Here is a 27,030-nt window from a genome sequence, read left to right as displayed (position 1 = left end):
TGCCTGAAGCTGCAACTTGCTGCAACTTGCTGCAACTCATCTCACAACCTCTTCGCGTCGTTGGGTTCAAGCTTTCACCGATTCTTGTAACAAGGGCGTTCGCCAAGGCGCCATCAACAAGTTACAAGGCTGACTGGTTCGGTTGAGCCGCCAGGCTTTCAGCTCTCACGCAAGCTCACGCAAGCTTCCCTCAGCTTATCCAGCTAAAACACGAGAGTTGGCCAGACCGAGCTCTGACTTGGTTCTCGTGACTCTGATCCTCAGCTCGTGTAACCGACGCCTCAACGCTCGTATCGCCACGCTGCAAGCCAGCTGCCAGCCTTGAGGTTGACATGTGCTTTGCAGAGCAATATTCAATCCCTCTGATCCTCCTCGGATGATAGCCTTTCCATCATCGCTGAGTTGATTGTGTTCCACGACACCAGAACCATCACAGCAATTGCCAGGATGCACTTGACCCTTACCAACATTGCGAAGACCGCCTTCACCGGAGGGTACCGCGACAAGTCTGCAGCGACCGCTCGCCATGACGAGGAAGATCACAGATACATTCGCGGCGACATCGAAACTCGCGGCCCATGTCCCGGGTTGAATGCGTTGGCGAACCAGGGCTACCTGTAATTAGCATCCTCCTGCCTCTTCTCACCGAAAGTGACCTGTGCTGACCCCTAAGCAGACCACGAGATGGGAAGAACCTCACTATTCCTCAAGTCCAACACGCTCTCGAGACCGCCTTGCACATGTCTCCGCTGGCCGCCGCCTCGCTGTGCAGCTCTCTCCCCCCTCTGCTGCGCAAGGACGGCACATTCGACCTTGTAGACACACGGCGCCACAATGTGATCGAGCACGACTCCTCCTTCACCCGACTTGACTTCCACCAGGGCGACAACTACACCTTCCAGCCGGACATGCTGCAGGCCATGATCGATGACGCGGACGGCGGACCGGTGACCCTGCGGTCGTTGGCCAAGACATTCATCCGTCGTGACAAGGAGAGCCGGGCTGCGGGAGCTCCAAAATTGCCGTTGAATCTGTGGTTTGTGCGAGTCTTGCAGTCAGTTGGGGTGATGAACACGGCTCAAACTGGTGGCATCTTGACCAAAGAAGTGTTGCATGCTGTTTTCGCCGAGGAGAGATTTCCGGAGATTATCCTCGAGAATCCAACACCGAGGACCGTCTTGACATTGCTTGGGAATGCGTTTGGGATGATGCGATATGTCATTTTCGGGCCTTAGGGAAAATAGAGACAGCCGGACCCTCCCCTAGATCTTATTGTTATCGCCGTATCAAGGTTACGAAGCATGCTCATGATTAAGTAGATTTTTGAATTCTGCAGGTCTTTAATCTGTCCGAATACTCCACTGTACAATTTCCGATATATTGCCGACAATCGCTTCGTCCAGTCTGCATCTCTCTCGAGACGACAAGATGTTGTCCCGCCCAACGCTGCCTCTCCATAACTCCTTGCCTTCACTTCGTGTCCAACTCTGTTCTGTGGGCTGCTAGTAACTACTCCGGGGCCTGGCCCTTTGTCCCAGTTTCCTGAGGCTTCTCGCCAGCGGCCACCTCTTCAATCGCCTCGCGGAGAATACCCAACCCTTTCGCCATGTCGTCCTTTGTGATGTTCAAAGGCGGGATGAACCGCAAGGTATCGTAAATTGAGGTGGTGAGGATCAACATGCCCTTCTCCATGCACTTGGCCTGTACTTTGGAGGCGATTCCTCTACCGGTCACAAATTCCACCGCTTGCATCAACCCGAGACCTCTCACGTCGTGAATCATGTGCCCGAAATCGGCTTTGGCCTTTTGTAGCATCGCGGCCATTTCTTTGCCGCGGGCATTCACATTTTCCAAGATCTTTTCTTCCTGGAAGGCCTTGGCCACGGCAACTCCCGCGGCGCAGGAGACCGCGTTGCCGGCATATGTGCCGCCCATCGAACCCGGTTTCTGCGTGTCCATCAGTTCCTTCCGCGACACGATTCCGGACAGCGGGAATCCGTTGGCAATCCCCTTGGCCATGACCAGGATGTCCGGGCGGACGCCCCAGTGCTCGATGGCGAACATCTTGCCAGTTCGGCCAAATCCACATTGCACTTCGTCGGCCACCAGGAGGATGTTGTTCTTGTCGCAGATTTCCCGGACGCGGGCGAGATAGCCTGGTGGTGGGGGCACGTATCCGCCCTCTCCGAGAACAGGCTCGATGAATATGGCTGCGGTATCCGAGGGCGCCGATTCCCTCTTGAGAAGGAGCTCCAGTTGAGTTATGGGATCCATGCAGCAGTTGTCAAAGCCGTATTTACCCCCGGTATGTGAAGCGATCGAACACTGCGCGCAGTAAGGGAACGGCACAGAGAACACGCCCGGCATCAAGGGTGCATAGTTCTCGGCATAGATGGTCTTTGAGCGCGTCATCGCCATCGTTCCAAAGGTCCGTCCGTGGTAAGACCCTTGCATGACGATGATGTTCTGCTTTTTGGTCGCATGGCGGGCCAACTTGACCGCCGCTTCCACCGCTTCTGAGCCAGAGTTCCAGAAGAAGAACGTGTCGAGGGATTTGTGCGGCATCAGCGGCAAAAGCGACTCGATGAGCTCGAGATAGGGCTTTTGAAACGCGATGTTGACTTGTGCATGCACGATTTTGGCCGCCTGAGCTTGAGCCGCCTTGGTGACGGCGGGATGGCAGTGCCCTAGGTTGGCCACGCCAATGCCACAGGTGAAGTCAAGCATCTTCCTCCCGGATGCCATGGTCACGTAGCTCCCTGAGCCGCTCTCAATGACCTCTGTAGAGAGCCGCCCAATGCCCTTGGCTACATGGCGAATGCCAAATTCGGTGAGCTTGGGAACACTCATGGTGATCGAGGCTTGAGGGGTATTGCCGGGCTCAGTGTTGGTAGGCAAGGAACCAACGCAACGAGCTCAGAAGCCAAGAGTCGTTTGTGGATGGCGCAGCTGCCCAGACTCCAAGAAGCGTACCTAGTAACTGACCACAGGCTTGGAAAGGAAAAATTTCATTAGTTTGACAATTGAAGCTGCGGGATGGTTGAATGTTTTGGGCTCGTGGTCTGATTACGTTTAAACCTTACGTCATTGGCCAATTGTGGATGCGGTGCTCGGTGGCACATTTTTCCGTTCCGGGGGACATACAAGATAAGCACCGCACTGGCACAAACGACGACATCATGATGATAGGGCGTACTGGATGGCTGTCAGAGTTACTATGATGCTGACCTACATAGCTAGGTACATATACTGTAGGATAATGATAATTCGGTGGTCAAGACGTCCGTTGACGAGATGTCATGTTCAGCTTGAAGCTACAACCACAACCTATCACCGTCTTTGGGATTTGAGCGGCCAGAAATCTTGCCAATCAGTCCCTGTCTGGGAACATGAGGCTCAATCCCATAGATACACCTTGCTCAAGCCTCGCTAGCCTTGATTTTATCCTCTGTGGTTACATGTTCCACAGTTGCCTCAACCTTCTCCGTCATCAACTCCTTCACGCCCTTGAGGAACCAAATGCCGGCCAAGGCCAGGACAACAAAGGGGATGATACTCGCCCATGCAAGTCTATATGCGTGAGCATATGCCGAATGGCTGGCGTCTAGTGTAGCGGCCTGAATGGTCTCGTTCATTCCCGGAACCGTAGAGAGGCCAGTGCCTGCAGAGAGAGCTGTTATAAGGGCAGGCACGGATGACTTGGGCAAGCCGGCTCCGACTGCGGCATTGCCGACATCGGTCGCATAGGATTTGAGTTTGCCGTTGATGATGGCGTCGAGCACCGCCGAGCCAAATGCTCCTCCGATCGCGCGGGCAGAAAACCCAAGACCAGTTGCCGTGGAGAGGAAAGCATGGGGGGCGGTGAATTGGATCAAGGCGACGATGAGTGTCAAAGGACCGGATTGACCAATGCCGGACAGAACATTGAAGCCAATTTGAGCATTGTTCATGTTGGGTGTGATGACAGCATAGCAGATGCAGCTGGTAATCACATCAATTAGTCCGAGGTTTGTTCAACCGACGACAAGCACTTACACGACGAGGAAAATGATGAATGTCGCAATTAGTGGGGACTTCAAATCCTTGTACTTGGTAGCGTACAGCCTGTCCATTTCATTAGCAGCTGCAACGGATCCAAGTGTCGCACACTCACGTTAACGGGATGGATGTGAACAATGTCACGAGGTTGTAAGACAGTTGTCGGATGGAAATCTTCCACGCATTGGTCTGGAATCCGAGATTGAGGACGATTTGAGGTGTGACACTGTTGACTGCGCTGTAGAAGATCCATCCCTCAACAGCAAAGGCAAATACCGAGAGGGCGAAATTGGGCGAGCCCTTGAAGAAGACGTGAGCAACAATGCCATCGGACCGGCCTTTCCATTCTGCAAACAATGTTAGCAAAATTGAACGCAAGAGAAGGCCATCTTCATGGTGGTACGAACCATAAACGCAAAATACAGCCAAGAATCCGAGCCCAATGCCCAGCGGAGCAGCAACATGGACGTCTGACCATGCGTAGGCTCCACCTGCCCAGTCCAAAGCCAGCAAAAGTAATGTACAAGCCACGATGAACACAAATGATCCGATGGGGTCGATCGCCCAGATGTATTGTTTCAACGTCATCTTAGGGTAGTCGGATCGTCGAGTAGGATGGTAGAAGAGGACGAGCCCGACAAACGTAGCTAAGTGGAAGGCCGCTTGCATCCAGAAGATGTCTCGCCAGCCTGACGGGCTTTGGTTGGTGACACCACCTGAGCCGAGAATCCCGACGCTGAAGAATTCGGTTAGCAAAGTCTAGAGCATTTCTTCTGGGTTAGCAACATACAGTCCACCCACTGCACCTCCAAGGAAGGCGAATCCATTGGCGAGGGCTCTGTATTTGAGCGGCAGGACCTCGCTGGGAATCGCTTGAACAATTGCAATGGTGCTCAAAGTCACACCAATCAGAATACCACCCCCAATGAGCATGGACATTGATGTTGCTTTGGCTGACATGACCGCACCTCCGAAAGCGATCAGTGGTGGTATTGAAGCCAGCCATTTTCGATCCAGGACATCACTTAGACGACCGACAATGGGAGACAGCACGCTCTGCATGAGCAATGGCCCCTCTGTGACCACCTAGTTAGCCACAGGAAGGAATGGTCGAGGGTATCCTATCACTTACGGATGATCCAGCCAGCGATTGGTGCATCGCCCAGATCTCGAATGATAAAGGCAATGACAGATCCGGCAGCCACGACGACGAAGACCTGAGCCATGATGGCAAAACAGGTGACAAAGACGACGAGCCATGATCGCCAACTCAGGTTGACGTGCTCAGCCTCGTTGAGCTCTTGAAGATGTTGCATAGGAGCCTCAAACTCGGCTGCCCGCTGTCTCTCACGCTCTTGCGTCTGAGGCGCATTTTCGATGACTTCGGTCGTCTGGGAGACGTCCTTCTCGGTCGCCATCTTGTCGGACTCGAGTACCCTTGTATGTCAAGGCTGTGAAGAGCGACAAAAGGAGACGGGGGGCGATGTTGGTCGGAGGACTAATTTCCTGGAAGTCGTCTCCAAAGAGTTATAGGCTGTCCACGGACCGGTGCATATCGTGGTAGACATGCTTCATCCACGTTCTGGCCACCGTTTTTTTTGCCACGGCAGTTGATCATGAGCCATACACCGGCCAGACTCCGTATAGCTCCTCCACAACAAGGAGCAAATTTCAGGCATCGTCGGGCTCAGGATGGGGCACGATAACCAATCTTGTGGAAAATGATGCTCCAGAAGGGACAAGCTAAGTGCCAATCGTCCACCAGCTCGTTGGGATGCATGGGGGTATTTTCCGGAAGTGCGTCGAGACCCGCACGTGGCGATCATTCGGCATTTTCTGAGTGTCCGGGGGCAAGCAGAGGGTGATTGAAACCTTGGACTGGTGGGAGCAGTCACCGAGGACGGAGAACTGAGAAAGTGGGTAAAAGCCAGCGATACGAAGGAATGGAAATGGAGGCTGGTGGTGGGATTCTGCCATGTTGCGGAGAAGCTGGAGCGGCATCCAAGGTTGTGGGGTTTTCCGTCTCCTAATTTCGACGACGACGACATCAGTCGCCCGCGCCTCTCGAAGGATTTGACCAAAAACCCTCGTGGCGTCAAAGTTCGCTTGTTCTCCGTGCTATCATTGTACCACAATTCGGTCGCCGGAAGGGATTCCCTATCTGGAATGCCTTCTGCTGGCCGCATTGACTAATCCAAGTTGTTTGACATCAGACATCCGCGGCTACGAGATCTGCGGGTGAATATGGTTGTAAAAATATCGCAGGAGCCGTCCCGGCTGACGGATTGGGAGTGTGACTGTGAGCAAAGGACGCCCTTAACATGGTGTCTGGTTGTCTGGCTTTCATTCTCTCTGGTACGAGAGAAAGGCGTGGCAACATCCAGCACCACATCAATTAGATGAAGGCTGCTCTATTCGTCGGAGTCATTGATGACCATGAGAATGGCATGATGCCACGGAGCTTGAAGTACACTCGTGCTTGCAGTGAGTTAGCTTTGACTCCCTGATGAATGGTAGGAACTCGACTGCAATGGCGATGGCAACGGTGAGAACGGAAGCTCTGCACAGCGCTTCACTTCGGGGTTTTCACTTCACTTTCATGGTCTCCTTAGGCCTATCTAAAGGCTGAACCTCATCTAACAAGTTTCATCAAACCAATCGACAACTGCTGCTCGATCCTGTGTCAACGACTCCAGAATTTTCAAAGATTCTTGCTCATCACATCCTTAATGGTCGCTTCGCAACCGTCTTGAGACATCATCATCGGTTATTGAAATGGGGGTGCAAAACCTCGCACAGCATGGGCCACCACAAACACCACAACCGAAGCCGATCCCCTGGGTAATAATTCCTCCTAGGCTAGCGTCCCCAGGCAGTCCTCTCCAGGGTTATTCTAAATCGGATACGGAGATTCTGGGAGACATTGTACATGAAGAGAGTGATCCTATGCAGACACGTCAATCCAAATCTGCAAACCACTCACTTCCTGATGCTGGAAATGTGCGAAAGAGACCAGTGCCTACGGCACGAAAGGATGAATGGCAGGACAGCAGTGACGAGGGGGAAGGCAATAATGCTACCGTCCCGAATCTCAAGGGCAGCAGATACTTCAGCTTGGGCATGACCAACAGCCCACCGAAGAAAAGGCTAGTCACAAGCAAAGGACCTCGATTCAACAAAATCTACAAGCCAAAGGGAGCAGAAGCCAAGAAGCCGTCTCAGTCAAGTATGTCTCCAGTTGATTTCCTCACGCTCTCGGAAGGCTCGGATGTGAGACGTGTTGAAAACTACTAACATACATCAACTCCAAGAAACTGCAGTCGACTTTCGAAACCGCAGAGAAGCGGAAGAATCCTACAGAAAGAAAGTCTGTGCCCTTATCGACGACGATATCCTGCAGCGAGTTGACGCAGAAGGAGGGATTACTCCTGTTGGAAGAATGTACAAGGCCATCTGCCGGATGATGGAGCGGCAAAGTAAGAGCAAGCAACCTGGGGCGAACGGGGCCAGTCACGATGAAGTTATGAGGTTGAGAGCTGAGAATCAAGCGATGAGGGAAAAGATCGATGAAGCAACTCAACTCTTGCGTTCTGCGTGAGCCATGGGTTTCTGGTGGCTTGAAAAGGCCTTCTTAATTCGCTGTGCTGGATTGGCTATGTTACAAAATATCAGATGCCGGTACAGTGAAGTTGCGCATTGGGAGCTCAAGTACCACATTCGGTGGGTGAAAATGTAAGGCGCTGAGCATGAAAGCAAAGAAGACGAAGATCAGGATGTGGCAAAATACCGAGAGCTCTATTCTATCATCCCATCCAGGTCCCAGGTATGGAGTCTATCCCTTCGAAAGGACAATCCTGCGGCCTCTACCACTTTGATTCCGAAGCCCCCCATGCTGTTCTATAACTTTGCCTGTTTCTGAGACGAAAAGACTGCCTTGTCATGAACGCACGTAACACACAGCTTCCCATTGACATAGACCTTGCCCACAATATTCGCGGTATTCCTGCCGGCCGCTTGAACCTCACAGTCTACAGTCGCCTTGCTCCCCATCGGCACCGGCCGCAGATAGGTCATGGTGATGGTCCTGCTCACATGTCCGCCATCCAAGAACCCTTCCCTCGCTATCGTCAGCAACGCCGTACTCGTCAGGTTATCCAGCAAGGTCGCCGCGGCGCCGCCGTGCAGGTTGCCGGATTTGTTGCATAGCTCCGACCCGATGTCGAGACTCCATTTCACGGAATTGGGTTGCGCGTCGAGCAGTTTCGGGTTGCAGTGTTGAAGCGCGTGCGTGTCGAAGCCAAAGTATTTTGGGTCGCTGAGGATTTCCGCCTCGAGGCCCAGGACGCGCTCGCGGAGCGGTAGTGAGAGGAAGTTCTTGGTTTGAAAGACTTTCCTGTGCGGGTTTATTCTGCTTGTTTCTGACATGCTGGCGAGAGGAGAGAGGTATCCCCTTTCAATTTGGTTCTTGTTTATTCCGATGGACCTTGACTCGCCGCTGATGCCCTGGAAGAGTCGCAAGTAAAGCCGTAACGTTCTCTATTTCTCAAAGCTCGTCTGAGAATTGATAAGCAGGGTCTTCAGCCTCACAGAATTCCGGTTGATGATTTTCTCGGGCTGTCTAATAGAAAGTTGATCAGTCTCGGCGAGGACGTTCGCATAATATAATAATCAATGAGATTTCCAAGGTTGTCTTCAGTTACCGTCGTACCGAGGCACGGAGGTTCATTTTGCCTCAGCCTGACAGCCTGACAGCCTGCCCGCCAGTAAGCCGTCTCACGTGGTGATAACGATAAGGGGAAGGCTACTAGCAGTCCCGAGTAATTCGGGCTCCGGCCATGGCGCAGTCAGCCTCCCACTGCTTCCCCTCCGGGCTCAATTGAAGCATCGGCGAATCAGACAGCCATTGGCCTCTGACGATGCAGTCGATCCCAAACGGTGGATTGCCAGTGCCAACCAATCGAGTTTGACTGCAATGCATTTGAGGGCGCGTCTTGGACCCAGACTTAACCTGAGGAGAAGTGAGGCTGATGCGCATTCCAGTCCCCGTCACTGTCAACATTATTGCCAACGTTGCCTCTCCTCCTCCATATCCACTCCTTCGGTCCGTCTTGTTTCAACCTCTCCGCCGACCGTCGACACTATCCTGAAACCCCTCTTCCTTTGAATATGGTGTCGTTGGAACGGTGGTGTCAGTGTCAAGACGATGGACGAGGACGACAATGTCGATAATGCTACCTCTCCCGAGAACCACAACAGGCAATCAAGGCGGGAGCGGCTCAAGGGAGCACTCGCCCGTACAAAGAGCAAGTTCAAAAAGAACACCAGTGACACCAATGAAGAGAGGGATCTTCCTGATGATGTGAATGAGTTTTTGGCTGCGGGCAGGACATCGACCTCGTCGAGCGGACCATGGCACGGAGACAGCCTTCCACCACATCCTATCCGCACGAACACTAATGCCACCAGCCTTGACCAGAGCTCTCCGGCTTCTACAAGGCCATCCACTTCGGAGTCATTCACCCACCCCTCTGCCCCTCAACGTTCACCGAAAAAGGTTCCAATCCCGCGAATAGACGTGTCCAGCTCTCAACGTTGGCCCCGAGCTCAACCTATCGGTACGTCGGAACAGGATATCAACGACTTCCTGCGCCCAGAGTACCAAGGGCGCAGTCAATCGGTCAGCTCATTCTCCAACAAGCCAAAGCGGAAGGGACGTGGGAGAGGCCTAAGTGTCTCTTTCATCGAAGCTCCTCCAGTCATTATTGGCGAAGGCGGGGACGATGCGCCCACACCCCCAGTCGAGATCTCAAAGGCGAGACAAAGAGCTAGATCTGCCTCGCCAATGCCCAGCCGTGGTGGCCAGTCTCAACCGCGTGACCACCACTCGGGAAGTCCTATGAATGGGGCTTACGGCCATCGAAACCCTCCGATCCCTCCCCCGTCACGGCCTCAGGCCCACGCACCCCCAGACGTCCTGCGGCCTAGAATGCTGCAGAGAGTGCAAACAGGGAACTTCTCAGGCGGGACGATGGGGGCATCCGCCTTGGATAAAGAGTTCGAAATGACTCTTCGACTGGGGCCAAATGCGCTCAACTCGCCGGTCAGCCCGGGAGGATCACCTCATACTCCAGAGCTCCTGGCTCCGAAACCGGTACGGGTCGTGCATCCGCCTCCGCCAGTATTGGAAGAACCTGCACAGTCACATGTGGTCAAAAACCAGGTCCCGAGTACAGACTTGCGCAAACAATTCAGAGAAGGGGACGCCTTGCGTATGCACCTCGATAAAGAAGCACCAGAAATTGTCGATGGAATCGCCGCCGACGGGTTGGTGAAGAGTGAAAGCACCTCAGCCGAGAAAGAAGCTTTCAACAGGATATGAAAGTAGTCCTTGTTGGCTTTCTGAAAAGATCTACATCTATGAAGTGATCTAGCTGGACGTTCCATTGACCGCGTTCAGTGCCTTGAAGCCCTGGATCAGGTCATCGAGCAGATCCTTCTCGTCTTCAATGCCGATGCTGACCCTCAGGAGATCCTTCTCCACCGTTGAATCGGTCATTGTCCTCCACTCAATCAAGCTCTCAATCCCACCTAAACTGGTTGCGTGGTGGAAGAGATGGAGCTTGCTGGGCAATGCCCTGGCGAAATCTTGCGATTTCATAACGATAGCAAATACTGGGCCATAGCCGTTGGGCATTTGTTTCTTCAACCACGTCTTGTAGTCTTTGGTTTGCAGACTCGCATGATGCACCTGTTTGACGACGGACTTGATGATCTCTGTATCGGAAAGGGACAGGCCCGTGCCGACAGTGTGACCCGTCAAAGCACCATCGAGGGCATCAACTATCCTTCTCGCTGATTCACTCTGCTTCATGATTCGGAGCTCCAGAGTTCGAATACTCCTCACACCAAGCCAGCCTTCCAAACCACCCATCACGGAGCCCAGATACACGCGATCTTGCAGCATCTTGGGAATCCAGTCTTTCTGTTTGACCGCCAAAACACCACAGAGCATGTCCGAGTGACCTCCAATATACTTTGTGCCTGAATGCATGACAATATCTGCACCGTGCTTGAAGGGATCCTGCAGGGGTGGCGGCGCAAACGTGGCGTCCACGCTGAGGTATGCACCTCGTGAATGGGCAACGTCGGCGTAATGCTGTATGTCGAAGGCCAGTCCTGTCGGGTTCACAGGGGTTTCCAGGTGCAGAAGATCCCCCTCTTGCAGATCCTCCGGCTTGCAGTCTAGCGGCAGGAGCTGCAGCCCGGAAAGCCGCTGGTGGATTCTCAACACGCCATGACATCCGTGATAGCCAGCGCCAATGGCCACTCTCTTGGGAGCCAAGAACGTTATCAATGCATTGAATGCCGCGAGCCCGGAGGAATATGTCAAGCAAGGGGTTTTCAGCAGCACAGCCAGGATCATCTCCAGGCGTGATGTACTGTGTGTTGTGTGGCGGGAGTAGTTGTGTTCGGTGGGCGCAAAGATGGGTTCCTCTCGTTCATGATATGGGCGCAGTTGGGCGGGGTCTTTGTCGTAACGAAAGGTAGTGGAGACATGGATAGGAGGGGCGACATCACTGACGACGTTGAGAGGGTCATCGGCGTGGATGGCTAGGGTGGACGGAGAGAGGGAAGTCAGGTCTAAGTGCTGGGAGAGTTCTTCGATATGTTGCTCATCGGCGGAGGAGGGCGCAGGTTGAGGGGTTTCGGAAGAAGTATCCCCATGATGAGGCAGAGTCCCGTTGGTGGTGGCCATACCGGCAGGACGTCTGTGAGATGAGATGAAGTAAAGTCAGGGAGAATCTCCAGAAGAGCAAGCTGGAACGTTCAGGTTAAATAAAAGACTAGAGTCGACGCCCTGCCATTGACATATTAACCTTGCAATGATTGCCTGGTATTTTGTGGATTGCGTGCTTGATGCAGGGCTGCCAGCTGCTCGCTGGTTGCCACTGGTGGCAGTCGTGGGGAAGCCCGTGTGCCTCTGGACACCTGCGCCGGAGCGGCATTAGCAGCTACTAACTTACCCCTCCCAGCGACGTCTGGCGCCCTGAATACCATTTACGAATTGACGCAAACCTTATACGCGGGGCTTTGTGCCATCCATCGATCGCCAGGAACGACGCGAATGGTGGACCTCGCACGCCTCACTAACTGCTCCCTGGCAGGTACAAATGGCTGATGGTATCTACCTAGCTAGGTATCTAGCTAGGTACCTAGGTATGTCAGCCTCTCCCATCCACGACTACCTACCTACTAGGTAGGTACTCAACACTCGTAACTGCCAATCGTTGTGTTACACGACATTATCTTCCAGCAAGCTTGTCCACTCGTTTCACTATGCCGATGCCAACAAACCATGGTCCACGAGACGTGCAGATTGGTCAATGATCCCATCCTCGTATGTCCCAGCACGCCGTGCAAGAACGTCCCTCTTTGTTGCCTCGTACAGAACATTTCTTGTCATCCTCAAGCATCGTTGTTTCAATGGAGTTGTTTATTACGAACCTCGACTCAAGATTTACCAAGGACAAGTTGAAAGATTCCCTGACCCCCATCCTCTCCGCGTCTCAGATCCATGTCTTCGAAGTCCGAAAAGCGGTCGGCAAGACGGTTGCAACGCTCACAATTGCAGATACTTCCACAGCTCAAAGCCTCTTGTCCAGATCGCGTGCTTACCCAAACCTCCTCAAGTCTCCATCAGGGCGATATGCGGTGTTCAACGTGAGTCGTAACCCGCCGGATCCTCATTGGTTGCGTGTACTGCGCAAGGAAGACAAGGACCGACTGAATTCCAAAGCATGGGAGAAGTCTTTGCAGCTAGAGTTGAAAGCTCAAGCTGCCGAAAAGGAGACTGAATTGAAGATTACGGCACTACAGTGCGGTCGTTGGGAAACATGGACTGGAAAGACTGAAAAGACTGCATTCGTGCCCTACTTTGAGGTCTCGGCAGAAGGCAGGCTGACAAGAGATGCACGAGCCTTGGTGATACAAATCAGAATCTCTCCTTCTAAGCGCCACGATCTTGTCATAGATCTATCCTCCATACTGGCTTTTGTTATATCACGGGGAAAAGGCAGCAGTACTTTGACAATCACACTTGTCACTGCACCAAGAATCTACGAGAATGAGGTGCCTGCGGCGGATTCTGGACTGCCCGAGTTGCTCGCAGCTTTACACCTAGGCCCGCAGACAGTCAAGAGGTTTCGTGAGTGCACATTACCAGGATCCGATACTGGTGTCGTTGGCAGCTGCTTGACATACAGCATGGTCCTCTCAACAGGAGCTGCCAACCTGCAACACCGCATAAAGGCCATGACTTATAACCGCTTTCCCATCACAATGCTTCCGGCCATGTTTGCCCCTCAACCACGAGTTGGGCTTTCAAAACAGGTGTCCAAACTGAATGCTAAGGTTGCAGCGTTGAAATGTTCCTTTGCATGGAGGTTTCAGATACATGGGTTGTGGGCCAATGGTGTCCTATCTCCTGTGGAAGTCCAGTCTCTCCTGCCGGCCATGAGTGACCTACTCGCTCGATCAGGCGAATCAACACTTATTGCGGTCTTGCGGCGGCTCAATTTGCAACTGTCTCATAATGATGCTACCACCGATCGTGAACAGGGTGCTATGCAAAATGCGATAAACAGTCTCGAACAAGATGCGAATATTTTACTCGAATGTGACAGCTCACACACCTCACAAGACGTGGTCTCAATTCACCACGTCACTGTAACCCCTACTGGCATATATCTCACTGGTCCAGAACTCACCGCATTGAACCGTGTCTTGCGACAGTACCGTGCACATGCTGACTGCTTTCTGCGGGTTCTTTTTTCCGAGGAGGATGAAACGCGGATCGAGTTTGATAGGGATACTTCCAATGAGCGAGTCCTGCAGGGTCGTTTCCTGTCAATTCTCCGTAACGGCTTGGACATTGCAAACGAACACTTTGACTTCCTCGGGTTCTCACACTCGTCCCTGAGGTCCCAAACATGTTGGTTCATGCGACCTTTTGTTCACGATGGCTCATTGTTGTTCGCAAGAGACCTCATCAGCAAGCTTGGTGACTTCAGCGCGATCAGGTGTCCGGCCAAATGTGCAGCCCGGATTGGTCAGGCTTTCTCTGAGACCTCATCTCCTGTATGGGTGGATCCGAGCATCGTCAAGGTGTATCCTGACGTCAAGATTGGACGATATTTGTTCACTGATGGTTGTGGCACCGTGTCAAGGTCGACCTGGAAACGCCTCAGGGGAAGCGTGCGTGCCAAGGACCAGCCTACCTCCTACCAGATCCGCTATAAAGGTGAGAGTAAGTTGTTGGATGGCCTTTGCTGACTGTCTTGCAGGTGCCAAAGGAATGCTCACGCTTGACACGCGCCTTGAAGGAGACCAAATACGTCTTCGGGAGTCAATGGTAAAGTTCGAAAGAAGCCCGTCCGACGAGATCGAAATGTGTGGTTCAAATATCCGGCCGCTGCCTTTCAAGCTGAATCGCCCGCTCATCAAAATACTCGAAGACCTTGGGGTCCCTGACTCGACATTCGAAAGGTTACAAGAACAAGCCATCCAGCGACTACGTCTCAGCGCGACCTCAAGATCCGTTGCGCTCAATTTCATCAACGAACACCTCTCGGATGGTAGCAGCGGCTTGCCTACACTTCTCAAGCATCTGCAGCACATTGGTGTCGATGCTACGGAGGACAGCTTTTTGAGGGAAGTACTTGGAGCATTACTGCAGGTTCAACTTCGAGAGATCAAATATCGAAGTCGCATTCTAGTTCCAGAAGCTCTCACACTCTACGGAATCAGCGATGAGACTGGTTGGCTGAAGGAAGATGAAGTCTTTGTTACTTTTGTTGACAAAAAGACTGGAACCCATTCCTGCTTGGACGGACGCGTGGCCGTCACCCGGTCTCCTGCCCTCCATCCCGGCGATGTGCAGCTTGTTCAAGCCGTAGCACCACCAAAGAGTTCTCCTCTCTGGGACCTCCGCAACTGCATCGCCTTTAGCCAGCATGGTGCTCGCGACATACCCAGCATGCTGAGTGGTGGCGACCTAGATGGCGATCTCTACAACGTCATCTACGACGATGAACTCTTGCCAAAGAAGACTGTAACTCCAGCAGCATATCTCCCAGCCGTGCCTATGGATATCGGCCGCCCAGTCACTGCTGATGACATGGCAGGGTTCTTCGTGGACTTTATGCAAAATGACCAACTGGGCAGGATCGCCAATCTCCACCAAGTCTTCGCTGACCTTGATGGCACCTCTTCAGCCAATTGTCTCTTGCTCGCGGAATTGCATTCAACTGCTGTGGACTTTTCTAAAAGTGGCGTCCCCGTCGACCACAAGCGGATCCCGAGGGCTCCCGGGTATAGACCTGACTTCATGGCGCCAAGTGCGAGTACCATAGTCGAGAAAGGTATCAAGAGACCTGAAGAGGCTGCCTTACCTGACGGCCGCCAGCGGTACCGATACTACGAGTCCGATCGTATCCTAGGTCGCCTGTATCGGGCTGTGAACGAAGATACCTTTTTTGATGACCTCGAGGACGATACTTCATCGCTATTCAGCAAGGAGCCTACTAACGATGTGCTGAGGGACATCTGCGATTGGGTGGTGTCCCACCTCGGCCACCCGCGCGTTCAAGCTTTTCTTACGCAGGCGAGGGAAGTCAGAGACTAGTAAGTTTTATAGAAACGACACTGGGAGGAGCTAACATGAGCAGCTATGAATCGAGTCTGCTGGAGATAATGTCTCTTTATGCAGTCCGCCGGACGGAGCGACTCACTGAAAAAGAAGTCTTCATCGGCACGATCTTGGGTCGTTCGGGCGCAGGAAGCAAACATCAACGAGAACAATCAGACTACATGAAGTCTCAGTTCAATTACGAACTTCGAGAAATCAAATCACGGATGGAATATTTGACGACGGAGGATGGCGATGAAGGCTTCCTTTGCCTCGCTGCTGCCTGCCTCCATGTGGCTGTGTGTGAGCCCAGCAATTTTAATGTCCAATTGAGCAGCTTCGGATGGTTTGCTGCAGGCTTATGTGTCCCTGATATCGTGAAACAAGAAGAAGGAAGTATCTTCAGTGCATGACGGCAGTGGGTGTTGTCGATCCCGAACGTCTGATGAATTATGGGTATGATGATATGATATGGCTGAAAACAATTAATGTGTTTGCACCACTAGCAGAAAAAGAGCTTCGTCTAACCTAGCTCTAATTGCGCTTGGTCTGAGCGAGGATGATTTGGGATGCTATTCAGCGACCTTTTATGCTCGTGTGGGCGGACATTCGGTTCTACTAAAGACTATGATGACCTTGTACGACAGATAGACGATAATTCAGTCAAGCATTAAATAAGCAGAAGGCAATGATGCAGACTCTTTGGCAAGTTGTTGATTTTAGGACGGGCTACTTTACTCAGACAGCTGTTCAATCCTCAGAGATGCTTCACACTTCAACTGGACTCCATGTGCTCTCTTCTGAAAGAAAGAAATAATCGGACGGGGACGGGTTGGGCATACTTTCTAGACCGGCGGTCGGTGTCTCTGGGACAGGGAGACCCCAGGTGTTCTCTGGAGTGTTGGCGATGAGACAGGAAGGTATAGGTGGGCTTCTAGTTCGGCTCACTTCACACTGACATATTTAGGAAGCATCACACCATCGAGCGTGGAGATATATAATGCGTAGACTGGCATCACCACAGTAGTCTTATATCGTTACGGGATATATATTGTCTAACCCAAACCCCCTTTAGCTGACAGCCCTGTCAAGTCTCATCGAAGCAACACCTACTGTTATTAACCAAAGAGATACATCCATCCATCGTCTTTACTTCTTTCGGAATCTTCATCATCCTATGCGGCTGCGGGCAACGACACGGTCCTCGTTGATCATAACGGCCCCCTTTTCCCCGATGGCATAGACCGTGGCCATGGGAAAGGCACTAAGCTCCATGGGCAGCACGCTCGCATCAACGACTCTTAGACCTTTGACGCCGATGACTCGCAACCGCTCGTCGACCACTTTGCCCAGCGCACAGGTTCCCACGGGATGATTGATCAGCGTGACGGCCTCGCGCACGGTGTCCCTGGCGGTGTTCAGATCCTGCACATCGACACCTTCAGGAGGGTACAGGCGGCTTTTCACCCGGGATGTGATGTGCGGGGAGCGGAAAGCGCGATCTGCAAAGGCGAGTCCTGCGGCTAGGACGTCGACGTCGGCTGGGTGAGAGAGCAGCGCGAAGTCGATTCCGGGTGGGGCCAAGGGGTCGGCGGAGGTGATGTGGACGGAGCCCCGTGAGCATGGGTACATTAGGACGACTTGGAGTGAGATGCATGGGTTTCTGGGAGGGTCGGAAGGTGGGGGCCCAGGCATGAACTTGGACATGTCGGCGTGCGTGTTGAGCGTGTCGCAGTAGGCCGGGATGACGACGTACTGGATCGCCGAGGTGCTGGGCGAGGCCAGACGTGAAGCCAGTATCGCGGCTTGTGGGCTGTCGAGTTTTGGTGACGGCTGCTGTGCCGACGAAGACGCCGAAGAGGGAGCAGCAGCAGGAGGAGGAGGAGAGGTGAGGAGAGAGTAGACGGTCCGTGCGAGTGTGCTAGCGTCCACGAGCGAGCTGTAGGATGTGAAGCCATTCAAGCCCGGCGCGTTGGCCAGAACCCCTTCACGCGACTCTGCGTAGAGGCGCTGTTGGGCCGGAAGGAATGCAGGATCGAGGTAGATGCTATCCAGGCTGGTTTCGCCGTCCGCGAGCTCGTAGCTCACGTTGGTCATGATCTGCTCCTGGGCATTGGAGCCGACATGTGGGTTTTCAACTCGTGGTTCAATCCCTGCGGCACGGAGGATCGACGGATCCCCTATCCCCGAGAGCTCCAGCAGTTGCGGTGTTTGGATGGTGCCAGCACTGAGGATGACCTCCGCTCTGACATGGACGGTGTGCAACCGGTCTCGCCTGCCGCCGTGCGCAAAAGCCACCCCTCGAGCAGCAACAGCAGCAGTTCTGGAGGAGTCGTCGTCGTCGTCGTCGACGAGGATGACTTTGGTGGCCGTGGCTTCGGTCAAGATTTTGAGGTTTGGCCGCTGATTAAGGAGCGTCGGCGCAACGTACCCCGTGGCTGCGTAGCTGCGTGTCCCCCTGTTGACGCTGCTGCGGTCAATCGTGCTCAGACCTCCGTACCAGCCCTGGTGTTCGCCCGAGTAGTACGGTTCCGTGGCCAGCGTGAGGCCGGACGTCTCCTTCAGCGCTTCGAGAAGGGCGTCCTCGGCGGGGAATCTCGTGGTCGCGTACGAGGTGTGGATCGCGCCCTGCGTGCCATGATTCGCCCCATCGATGGGGTAGATGTCTGGTTCTGGCCTCGTTGGAGGATCATAGTGCTCGACTTTGCGGTAGTATGGCGCCATCTCGTCCCACGACCAGCCCGACGAGATGCCCAACTCTTTCAAGTCGTCCAGATCGCGAGCTGAGGGATAGCCGTACGCCATGAAATTGATCGCGCTGGATCCCCCGAGGACTTTGCCGCGCGTTACATGATGGGTTTTGTTCTTGTTGGCTTCCTATATGAGTCGTGTTCAGGTGTTAGGCTTTTTTCTTTTCCTGTATAGGCATTGAAACACCCAAGGTTCCCGTCCGTGTGGTTTGAGATCCAGAGACATATGTACATACCTGAGGTAGTGTCGTAAAGTCCCAGGCATACTCCGGATTCCGCAGAAGAAACGCGAGCGTGCCTGGGGTCTCTACTAGAGGATCCCCGAGACGGTTCTGGCCGGCTTCAAGGAGTCCCACGCGCACACTGGGGTCCTCGCTCAACCGGGCTGCCACGACCAAGCCGGCAGTTCCGCCACCCACGACGACGTAGTCGAAGTTGTCCTCGAGAAAGGCCTCGAGAGAGCAAAAGACTCCTCCGGAGCTGGTGGGTTGTTCGGATCCCATCGTTGCATGTCCTGTCAAGTCTTCCGGCTGCTATGCTTGAAGATCGCTTGGCCCAGCGAGCAAGCGTGAGCTGTTCTTATAGCGGCAAATCTCCTCCGCCATCGGATACCGTCATAGAGTTGGGCAGGGCTGTGTAGAGGTCAGTCAGGGGCAGCAACTAGCCCATTTCAGCATGGTATAGCCATCTTATGACTGGTAGGTAAGCAGCGCATCAGGTAAGCATTTCAGCGATGAGATGCTGTGGAGTAAGGATGGCTTGATCGCTATGTTGATTGGACGGCGACATGCCTCCTCGTTTAGACTGTAACATTGTGACTATTTGGGATCTCACCAGGCAGGGACAGAGCAAATTTGTGCCGAGTCTGACTCAAGTTGTCTCCGGGGGGAGCTTTCTCTTTCTCCGTCAGATGCTAGACTCTTTATTGCTTTGGCGGCCCAGGCAGGCGACCCGCGGGTCAAGGGAGCGAGTGCTGCAAACACAGTGAGATTCCATTATAGATGTGGCAACATGTATAGAGAACTCTGAATGCTTGCTCAACTTTTACCAGAGAGCGTGCAGCTATCCCCTACTTAGTTACTAGTTACCTGGTAGTTATCTAAAGGGACGGAAGTGCCAAGGCACTAGGTTTGCCTACCTTCAAGTACGAGGCAGGTACAGGATACTAGTAGCCAGGAGTGTCACACTACATCTAGTCTCTCGAGGACCTAGGTAGGAATCCTTACCAGGCGTGCCATGCAGTCCTCGCCGTGTCTTTTGTCCCTACGGCCCGTCCCATTTACGACATTTCATTCGTACTCACCACAATCCTCAATCCGGCCCCGCTGGCTAAGTATGATATCCTTCGCACAATGCCAGGCTCACCGATCCAAGATCGGCAATTCCAAGCCTTCTGGTAGAAAATAGAATCAGATATGCAATGGGTTGAGGCTCCTGGATCCGGTTCGTCCACTTTCCTCGTTCGGTACCCTGGGCGGGCTCCACATTGTAAGCTGGGGCCGGTTCCCTCTCCAAGCATCTGCATTATTAAGCCTATGCGTTTACGGGATTACGACGGGAGTTATTTGATACTGACCTCTAGCACGTCATAGATTGGGTGCTTGCCCACGTTTCTTCTAAAATCGGAAGACAGTCAGCCACGTCCTTAATGCTATCACAGAACGGTATGGTATACACTTCGGAGATCGATGGGCGCAGCAGAAAGACGGGTTGGATTCTCTGTGAGGCTGATGACCCCAGACCCGAGACGGGCTTATGAAATAGTCAAAAGCATTGGTGCTACCCTACTCGAAGAATGACTCCGGAAATGGAGCCACAATATCCGTACGTTCGATCCGAAACAGCTGGGGCTACGGTCGCTACTGCAAAGCCAAAAAACCTCATCCAAGAGGCACTCAAGGCTTCAAATTGTGGTGGAAGAGAAAGTCTGAGCGCGCAAAAAACACTTGTGCAACTTCTGAATTCACTAGAGAAAGGTTGTTCCCGCAACAGCGGCCGAATCAGCAATGTCACGCTGGACAAGTGGAAGCACGGCAGCAACCCAAAAGTTATTTCCCCTTTGACCCTCAAGGCTTGAGAACGATACCCTCGCCTACTTCCGACTCCTGCTTCAGACCCTTGTCAGCCGCCTCGGCAAAATCCCTCAAAAAGAGCCATCTTGCTTTCTCGTCCAGACGCTTCGCTTTCCAATCATTCAGCGTGCCATTTGGATAGAAGACAATCTCGGCTTCCTTGGAGAGGAGATCCGTGTCGTGGGCAATGATGACAAAGACGTTGTCCGCGGCATCAAACTCCTCGAGGTACTTGATGGTCAAGTTGGCCCGGTCGGTGTCGTGGGAAAAGTTTTTGGTGAGCATGTAGACTTCCTTGTTGGGTTTGCCGTGGTGGAAGACGTCGCAGAAGGCGGCACCGGGACAAAACCCGCCCTTTGACTTGATCCTGCTCGTCGCGCTGGGGATGTCGAGAGGGATCTGCTTAGGAAGAGGCAGGTACTCGGTGGGACGATACTCTCCGCCGTGGTGGCAGGCATCGCCGCCCATGAAGACGAAAGTGTCAGGCGTCACGCGCGCGAGGCCGCAGACATGGCCGACGGCGTGACCCGGCGCGTCGACGATGTAGAAGGATCCATCGCCGAAATAGTCCATGGCCTTGAAGTTGCCCACCATCAGGTCGCCTGACGCGGAGAAATCAACTTCGACAACTTCGCGCCCTTTCCAGTCCGTCTCCAGCACCTGGCTATTTGGGTTCACGGGATACCCGGGCATGAGCGCTTCCTTGAACCCGGGACCGACGATCAATTTTGTCGAGGGCGGAAACGTGCTCGGGTCGCCCGTGTGGTCATAGTGCCAGTGACTCCAGATAATGCCCTCGATACTCTCGAGCGCCACGCCATTCTCGCTCAGAATTTCCGACACGTTCTTCTCCGCCGCCACACCCCATTTGTGGGCCTTGATCGTGTTGACGATGCTGGGCGCCAGGTTCTCCCAGTCCTTCCTCGTGCCCAGATCGAACAGGATCTTGCGGTTCAAGTGTTCATGCTCGATCAAGAACGCGAACGCCGGGCACGCGAGCTTGTCGTGGCCTGGTATCGTGGGGCCGAACAAGGATCCCAACGTCGCTTCGATCCACGACGTGCTGTCGATGATCTTGACCGACACGGTCGAGTTGGAGGACGGGATGTTGAGCGCCGGAGGCTCCTTGGGCAGCACCATGTACTCGTCAATATTCTGGGCAGAAGGCATTTTTCTTTTTTTTTTTTCTTTTTTTCTTGGTTCCCGACTGTTCACAATGTGACGAATCTTTTTCAATTCTATTACGGTCACTCTTTCTTTCTAACTGTCTAAGTTGTGGTGCTCAAATTATTGTCCTCGGGGAGTTTCCAAAAAGACAACCTACTTTATACGACTATGCCGAATAACCGGGACAGCGAAACTCTGTTCTTGGGGTAATACCATCTACGCATACCGAGTGCTCTCCTCTGACCCGCCCTTCGGCACAGGAAACTCTTCGTATCTGTTCCAAAGAAACTCAGAATCCCCGCGCGCCGAGCGTGATTTTCCCTCTCCATTTCCCCACTGGAGCCGGTTACTAAGAGAGTTATCGAGGTCACGAGTCGAGGTACCTAAATGGAGGGCCAATGGACATCTCAGTATGATCTCACTGTTGGGCTCGGGAAGATGGACGCGGGAATAATTTGGGAGCATTCCACAGCATTAACAAGCAGAGAATACTTTTACATGACCACCAAACGATGCAGGGGAAAACATAGGTCAGCTATCCCCAAGAGTCGGGAACTGTGGCCGTCCCTCCTTTTTTCATAGTAAAAAGCAACAGCTTTGCTACCCTCATTATTGGCGTTGTCCTTCGAGCAGCGGTTTCAGCCGCTTGATCATTCCATCAAGGTTGTTTGATAATACATTACAAGTTGCTAGAAGACGAGGGAGAAGGTTAGCAGGTAATAATACCTCATCAGTGGATCTCCCGGAGCACATACCAGGCCAGACCCATCGCTCCCTGATCATGTCCCGATAGATCATGATGGGCAGCAGCTCTCTTTGGATAGGCTGCTCGTATTTGTATTCGCTTTCCGCCACGATCTCGTCCATCATGGCGGTGATGACGTGGTCTTCTGGACCTGGGATCTCCGAGAGGTGTCGACCGAGAAGGTACCAGCACATCAGTAGACCTATATTTTGAGGGCGTTAATTATCTCGTACACTTGTTGAAATATACACAAGGGGGTTTCGTAGTTGGGGGGCCTGGGGACCGCTTGTCTTTTTCAAACGGCGAAGCTTTACTTACTGCCTTCATAAGCGGCCAGTGGAGCATAGCACGGATAGTTCAAACACGAAGTCTTGAGCAGGTATCCCAGGCCCAAGCGGACGCGGACCAGCAGGCACCTGCAGGCTCGGACGATCGCTTTCATCAGATCAGGGGCATTGTCGAGCTGATAGAGCTTCGCAACCCGGCTTCGAGACACCTGGTCGATGGGAAGTCGGGCGATAGCCTTCATTTCATTCATCTGCACGTTGGCATACAGGCGGTAGTACGCGGCGTTGAGGACGACCAGTGCGTCGGCCATCAGTGGACCCTGAGGCGCATCCGGCACCGTCGTGGCGTGCGGATGCGTCCTCCAGGCTTCTTCCCACGTGTGCAACGCCAGGCGCAGGGATTCCTCGTCCGGGCACGTCGGTGTCGTCGTCTCAATGTTGCCGAGGCGAAGTGTGCAGATGTGCGAGAGAATGACGCTGATCAGGGTCAGCAGACCGAAAGGACTGATCATCGTGTCGTCGAGCGGCGCGCCGGAAAGAAGTTGACGGAAACACACAACCGTAGGCGTCGTCGTGACTCGTGGTGAGTTCTGCCAGCTGAGGCCGCCGGCCGACCATAGTTCCTCCGAGCAGGGTAGCATCCCGTCGAACTCGGTGTTGGAGCTCCTCAGAACCGCATTGTCCTCGTTGCAGAGCAAGACTGCTCGGAGGACCGTGGTCCAGGACACGCACCTGGCGCCAAAAGGTCAGCAGCGGACTCGAAAGGAGTCTATGTTACTCACCTGATCATGCTCTCGCGAAAGACCCAGCCGGCCCAGTCATTCACAGAGACTTTTGTCGCCTCGACAGAGGCTTCCCGGCAAAGCTAGGGTGATAGATTAGCTGGTGCATCTCAATTTGCAAGTTTGCGACCCCTGATGACCTCAGATGCAAGCAACGTACCACGTGAAGCCGTGTGAAGGACAGTCTGGCCTGTCGTTGGATTCGACTGTCGCCACCAAAGAGTCCGTACTGGCAGGTAAGCAGCCTTGTTTGTAATTCCCAGAGCTGGAATCCCGAGTCTCTTTGTCCGGCGATCACTAAATCTTCATTCTGCAACACAGCCAGGTTAGACCTTGGGTCATGACGTTCTTCGAAGTCGAAGGCTGGAGACGATTCTCTGCATACCTCGCTCAGCAGCTTCAGGACCGCGTAGTATAACCTGATGCTAACCTCTTGCTCATTCAAGTAGACAGCCCCGCACGCCATGACAGCAAGCAGGAGCGGTGCTAAAATGGCAGGTTAAGTCAGTGCTAAGGTCAAGGCCACCGAGCTTGGGTCGGACGGGCGCTTGTCCTACCTTGAATTGTGCCGATGGAGAAGGTCTGCGGATGGACGATGGGACAATGTGGCGCAAAGTGCTTGAAGAAGCCTCTCACAAGCCGGATCACCATATAGTTTGTGGGGAACACAAAGTCACAGAGTCGATTCTCGACATCGAAGAGCTGCAGGTTGACTTTCGCTTGTTCGATTTCCGATGGGATCAATCCCAGGAACAAACCAGACGATTGGTACTCTCCATTGTCAGGATCAGCATTCTTTGCTGTCATGTTCTTGGCTACATCCTCGGACCATGGAAGGGCGTAAAACGGCTCCTCCCACGGCCACTGGACAAAGGCATCGTCCAGGAGCTGGAAGTCCATCTGAGGCCTTGCTGTGGCTTCTGCATTTGCTGTAGAAGCTTGCACACGGTCCAAAGTTGGGACTTTCCATCCTCTATCTAGACCAAGCTCGAAGGCGTGGGCGTTGGCGTGGGCGTTGGCGCCAACTCCAGCACCTTGTGTGTTCAGAAGGGTCGACAATGAAGGAAGAGCCTCTGGGATGACCTGCCCATTCGCTAAGCTGTCCGTGTTCCCACCGTTGGGATTGTCTGGTTGATGTACTTGCACAATCTGGCCACTGAGGTCGAAGTTGGAGTCGTCGGATGATGTATCGGTGTTAATGCAAGGTATTTCCTGTGAGCCGGCTGACTTCCCGGCTCCACGATGAAGGACTCTCATATGCCTCGAGATGACATCCTTGCGTGCGGACGTGAGACCACATATTGGGCAAGCATGTGGTCTTTGCCACCGATCTGCTCATATACCATTCAACTGGTCAGCTCGGCAACTTGCCAACACTGACATCTATGCATGAAAGAATTGCTTACGACCAAGTTCATGGCGCCGACAATGCTCCTTTCGCGTGAATGATTCGCCACAGACGTTGCAGAGATAACGACGTTCTTTTTGGCTTCGCGTCACCCCGTTCCTTCGCGGCTTGAAAAACCTCACTTCCTCTGCCAGTGGGGCCCAAGCAGTGGGAAAGGCCGACACAGCTCCTGTTGTCATGATAGCTGAATCTTCTTAGGTAGCTCAATTTGAGTGGGTGCGAGACTGGGGGAAAGCAAATATCAAATTGCTCGCCGCGGAGGAGGAGAAACAAGTTGCTTGCCTCGGGATTCGGGTTCCGTTGCAGGGAGGCCAGGCCGCCCATTCTCCCAAAGGAGATCAAGAGCTGGAGAAGCACGCAAGCACGGACAGGGCTGGGCAGGCTAGAGTGGCCCTGTGACAGTGATAACCCAGTCCCTATTTGGTGTTAGTTCATCGCCCTGCTCGGAGTAGACATGGAGTAGCGGACCCTTTTTTGCGGGGGAAACTTGGACCCTGGAGTTTGCCGAGTGGGGGATATTTTCATGTTGGCGCGCCGTTTGCATTCTGTGGAGGTTGGTGTGTCAATTGTACCGAAATCGAAGAGATGTCATGCAATAGTAACTCGTATTTGGCTGACTCGTGCTTGCCAGGTGGATCCTCCTCCTCCGTCGTCGCTGCTGCTGCTGCTCCGGTCGGCTGCTTGGAGCTCACAAGAAACTCTCTCATGCTCAAGGCTTCCCCCACCAAGACCCTTGGGGTCGAGGGGTATCCTGTCGGTTAACACGAGGAGGGGTCGCGTTTGTTGATAGAAGGTTGAAGATCCAGGGCATATTACTAGGAGACTTTCCCTGAGAGTGGCAGACATCCATTTCTTCACAGACTTGACCGCCAGGTACGTGTCTACTAGACAGTCCATTGCCGCGCGCTCGATAAAGTCAAATTCTCAAGCTCTTCATTGTGTTTCTGTCCAAGATGCCCGGCCGACTCGAAGGTAAAGTTGCGATTGTCACCGGTGGTGGAAGCGGGTTCGGAAAGGCCATCTCGACCAAGTTTATCCATGAAGGCGCGAAAGTCCTCATCGCGGAAATGAACGAGCAGAGCGGTCAGGCAGTCGCTAAAGAGCTCGGGTGCGAGTCGGTGAAGGCCAACGTAACTAGTCGCGAAGATTGGAAGAAGGTCTTGGAGAAGTGCGTTGAGCTATATGGTGGCCCTGATATTGTCGTCAATAATGCCGGAACAAGCTACTCGAACCAGGTAAGCGCGTCAAGAGACAGTCAAACGGCATAGCGCTGTTGGCAAGGCCATTCTGACAGTGAGATTGCTAGCCATCCGAAGGGGTTCCCGATGAAGAGTTTGATCTCGTCTGCGCCGTCAATTTCAAGTCGATCTATCTGTCAGTCGCTGTGATTATACCGTGGATGAAGGAGCACAAGAGCGGCGGTTCATTCATCAATATCGCATCCACGGGGGCCACCAGACCAAAACCACGGCTCACATGGTACAATGGGACCAAGGCTGCAGTTTGTTGTGCCACCAGGTCGCTGGCACAGGAATATGCCCCTAACAACATCCGATTCAATTCGATATGCCCGCAATTCGCCAGCACAGGACTGTAAGGACGGTAGACTCCCAGCTGTGGTTGACCATTCTGGCTAACATACATCCTCTAAAACATACAGGTCTCACAAATTCCTCGGAAAGGAAAATACCCCCGAAAACCGCGCCTATTTCGTATCCTTGATTCCCTTGGGAAGATTGACTGACGTGACGGACATTGCCAATGGTTGCTGCTATCTGGCAAGTGATGAGGCGAGCTTCATTACCGGAACCGAGTTGATCATCGACGGTGGTCGAAGTGCCTAGAGGCACTGGACTGTGCACAATATACACAAACAAAATGTTGAGATAAAATGATGACCTTCCAACGGAGGTGCCGAAATTGACTTGTCTATTTGACTATGTGTATGATCTGTCCTACTTCACTTCATAGCAGGAAATGGCCGCAGACCGCTTGAAAGTTGAGCTCTTACGGCGGACCAACAGACTCCCGAATGCCTAATGGGCATAAAACATCTGCGCACATGGCAAGCTCTGTCCACGACTGTCTTTCTGCA

General features: G+C 53.2%; 12 protein-coding genes across 12 annotated transcripts; 5 read left to right on the top strand and 7 right to left on the bottom strand.

Annotated features, from left to right (window-relative positions):
* Nucleotides 1–447: 447 nt before the first annotated feature.
* On the top strand, nucleotides 448–1,235 carry Z520_09412 (uncharacterized protein; the record flags this gene model as incomplete). Its single annotated transcript, XM_016779906.1, has 2 exons — nucleotides 448–617; nucleotides 677–1,235. The coding sequence occupies 2 exons, from the start codon at nucleotides 448–450 to the stop codon at nucleotides 1,233–1,235; spliced, it is 729 nt and encodes a 242-aa protein (XP_016628845.1).
* Nucleotides 1,236–1,509: 274 nt separating this feature from the next.
* On the bottom strand, nucleotides 1,510–2,850 carry Z520_09411 (uncharacterized protein; the record flags this gene model as incomplete). Its single annotated transcript, XM_016779905.1, has 1 exon — nucleotides 1,510–2,850. One exon carries the CDS (start codon nucleotides 2,848–2,850, stop codon nucleotides 1,510–1,512), a length of 1,341 nt encoding a protein of 446 aa, XP_016628844.1.
* A 569-nt stretch (nucleotides 2,851–3,419) lies between these two features.
* Nucleotides 3,420–5,456, bottom strand: Z520_09410 (uncharacterized protein; the record flags this gene model as incomplete). The annotated part of the gene is made up of 6 exons (XM_016779904.1): nucleotides 3,420–3,981; nucleotides 4,036–4,104; nucleotides 4,154–4,385; nucleotides 4,446–4,774; nucleotides 4,829–5,114; nucleotides 5,171–5,456. The coding sequence occupies 6 exons, from the start codon at nucleotides 5,454–5,456 to the stop codon at nucleotides 3,420–3,422; spliced, it is 1,764 nt and encodes a 587-aa protein (XP_016628843.1).
* A 1,528-nt stretch (nucleotides 5,457–6,984) lies between these two features.
* Z520_09409 (uncharacterized protein) lies at nucleotides 6,985–7,636 on the top strand (the record flags this gene model as incomplete). The annotated part of the gene is made up of 2 exons (XM_016779903.1): nucleotides 6,985–7,264; nucleotides 7,350–7,636. 2 exons carry the CDS (start codon nucleotides 6,985–6,987, stop codon nucleotides 7,634–7,636), a joined length of 567 nt encoding a protein of 188 aa, XP_016628842.1.
* A 299-nt stretch (nucleotides 7,637–7,935) lies between these two features.
* On the bottom strand, nucleotides 7,936–8,463 carry Z520_09408 (uncharacterized protein; the record flags this gene model as incomplete). Its single annotated transcript, XM_016779902.1, has 1 exon — nucleotides 7,936–8,463. One exon carries the CDS (start codon nucleotides 8,461–8,463, stop codon nucleotides 7,936–7,938), a length of 528 nt encoding a protein of 175 aa, XP_016628841.1.
* Nucleotides 8,464–9,241: 778 nt separating this feature from the next.
* Z520_09407 (uncharacterized protein) lies at nucleotides 9,242–10,417 on the top strand (the record flags this gene model as incomplete). The annotated part of the gene is made up of 1 exon (XM_016779901.1): nucleotides 9,242–10,417. One exon carries the CDS (start codon nucleotides 9,242–9,244, stop codon nucleotides 10,415–10,417), a length of 1,176 nt encoding a protein of 391 aa, XP_016628840.1.
* Nucleotides 10,418–10,465: 48 nt separating this feature from the next.
* Z520_09406 (uncharacterized protein) lies at nucleotides 10,466–11,794 on the bottom strand (the record flags this gene model as incomplete). The annotated part of the gene is made up of 1 exon (XM_016779900.1): nucleotides 10,466–11,794. The coding sequence occupies one exon, from the start codon at nucleotides 11,792–11,794 to the stop codon at nucleotides 10,466–10,468; it is 1,329 nt and encodes a 442-aa protein (XP_016628839.1).
* A 728-nt stretch (nucleotides 11,795–12,522) lies between these two features.
* On the top strand, nucleotides 12,523–16,137 carry Z520_09405 (uncharacterized protein; the record flags this gene model as incomplete). Its single annotated transcript, XM_016779899.1, has 3 exons — nucleotides 12,523–14,338; nucleotides 14,382–15,720; nucleotides 15,765–16,137. The coding sequence occupies 3 exons, from the start codon at nucleotides 12,523–12,525 to the stop codon at nucleotides 16,135–16,137; spliced, it is 3,528 nt and encodes a 1,175-aa protein (XP_016628838.1).
* A 757-nt stretch (nucleotides 16,138–16,894) lies between these two features.
* Z520_09404 (uncharacterized protein) lies at nucleotides 16,895–18,977 on the bottom strand (the record flags this gene model as incomplete). Its single annotated transcript, XM_016779898.1, has 2 exons — nucleotides 16,895–18,601; nucleotides 18,711–18,977. The coding sequence occupies 2 exons, from the start codon at nucleotides 18,975–18,977 to the stop codon at nucleotides 16,895–16,897; spliced, it is 1,974 nt and encodes a 657-aa protein (XP_016628837.1).
* A 1,563-nt stretch (nucleotides 18,978–20,540) lies between these two features.
* On the bottom strand, nucleotides 20,541–21,716 carry Z520_09403 (uncharacterized protein; the record flags this gene model as incomplete). Its single annotated transcript, XM_016779897.1, has 1 exon — nucleotides 20,541–21,716. One exon carries the CDS (start codon nucleotides 21,714–21,716, stop codon nucleotides 20,541–20,543), a length of 1,176 nt encoding a protein of 391 aa, XP_016628836.1.
* A 606-nt stretch (nucleotides 21,717–22,322) lies between these two features.
* Nucleotides 22,323–24,784, bottom strand: Z520_09402 (uncharacterized protein; the record flags this gene model as incomplete). The annotated part of the gene is made up of 6 exons (XM_016779896.1): nucleotides 22,323–22,402; nucleotides 22,469–22,660; nucleotides 22,777–23,477; nucleotides 23,528–23,610; nucleotides 23,688–24,013; nucleotides 24,085–24,784. The coding sequence occupies 6 exons, from the start codon at nucleotides 24,782–24,784 to the stop codon at nucleotides 22,323–22,325; spliced, it is 2,082 nt and encodes a 693-aa protein (XP_016628835.1).
* A 1,104-nt stretch (nucleotides 24,785–25,888) lies between these two features.
* On the top strand, nucleotides 25,889–26,779 carry Z520_09401 (uncharacterized protein; the record flags this gene model as incomplete). Its single annotated transcript, XM_016779895.1, has 3 exons — nucleotides 25,889–26,170; nucleotides 26,242–26,528; nucleotides 26,596–26,779. The coding sequence occupies 3 exons, from the start codon at nucleotides 25,889–25,891 to the stop codon at nucleotides 26,777–26,779; spliced, it is 753 nt and encodes a 250-aa protein (XP_016628834.1).
* Between the last annotated feature and the right edge of the window lie 251 nt (nucleotides 26,780–27,030).

Source organism: Fonsecaea multimorphosa (genome assembly GCF_000836435.1).
Source record: "Fonsecaea multimorphosa CBS 102226 unplaced genomic scaffold supercont1.24, whole genome shotgun sequence".
NCBI classification, from domain to species: domain Eukaryota; kingdom Fungi; phylum Ascomycota; class Eurotiomycetes; order Chaetothyriales; family Herpotrichiellaceae; genus Fonsecaea; species Fonsecaea multimorphosa.
This window is presented reverse-complemented; position numbering and strand designations above follow the sequence as displayed.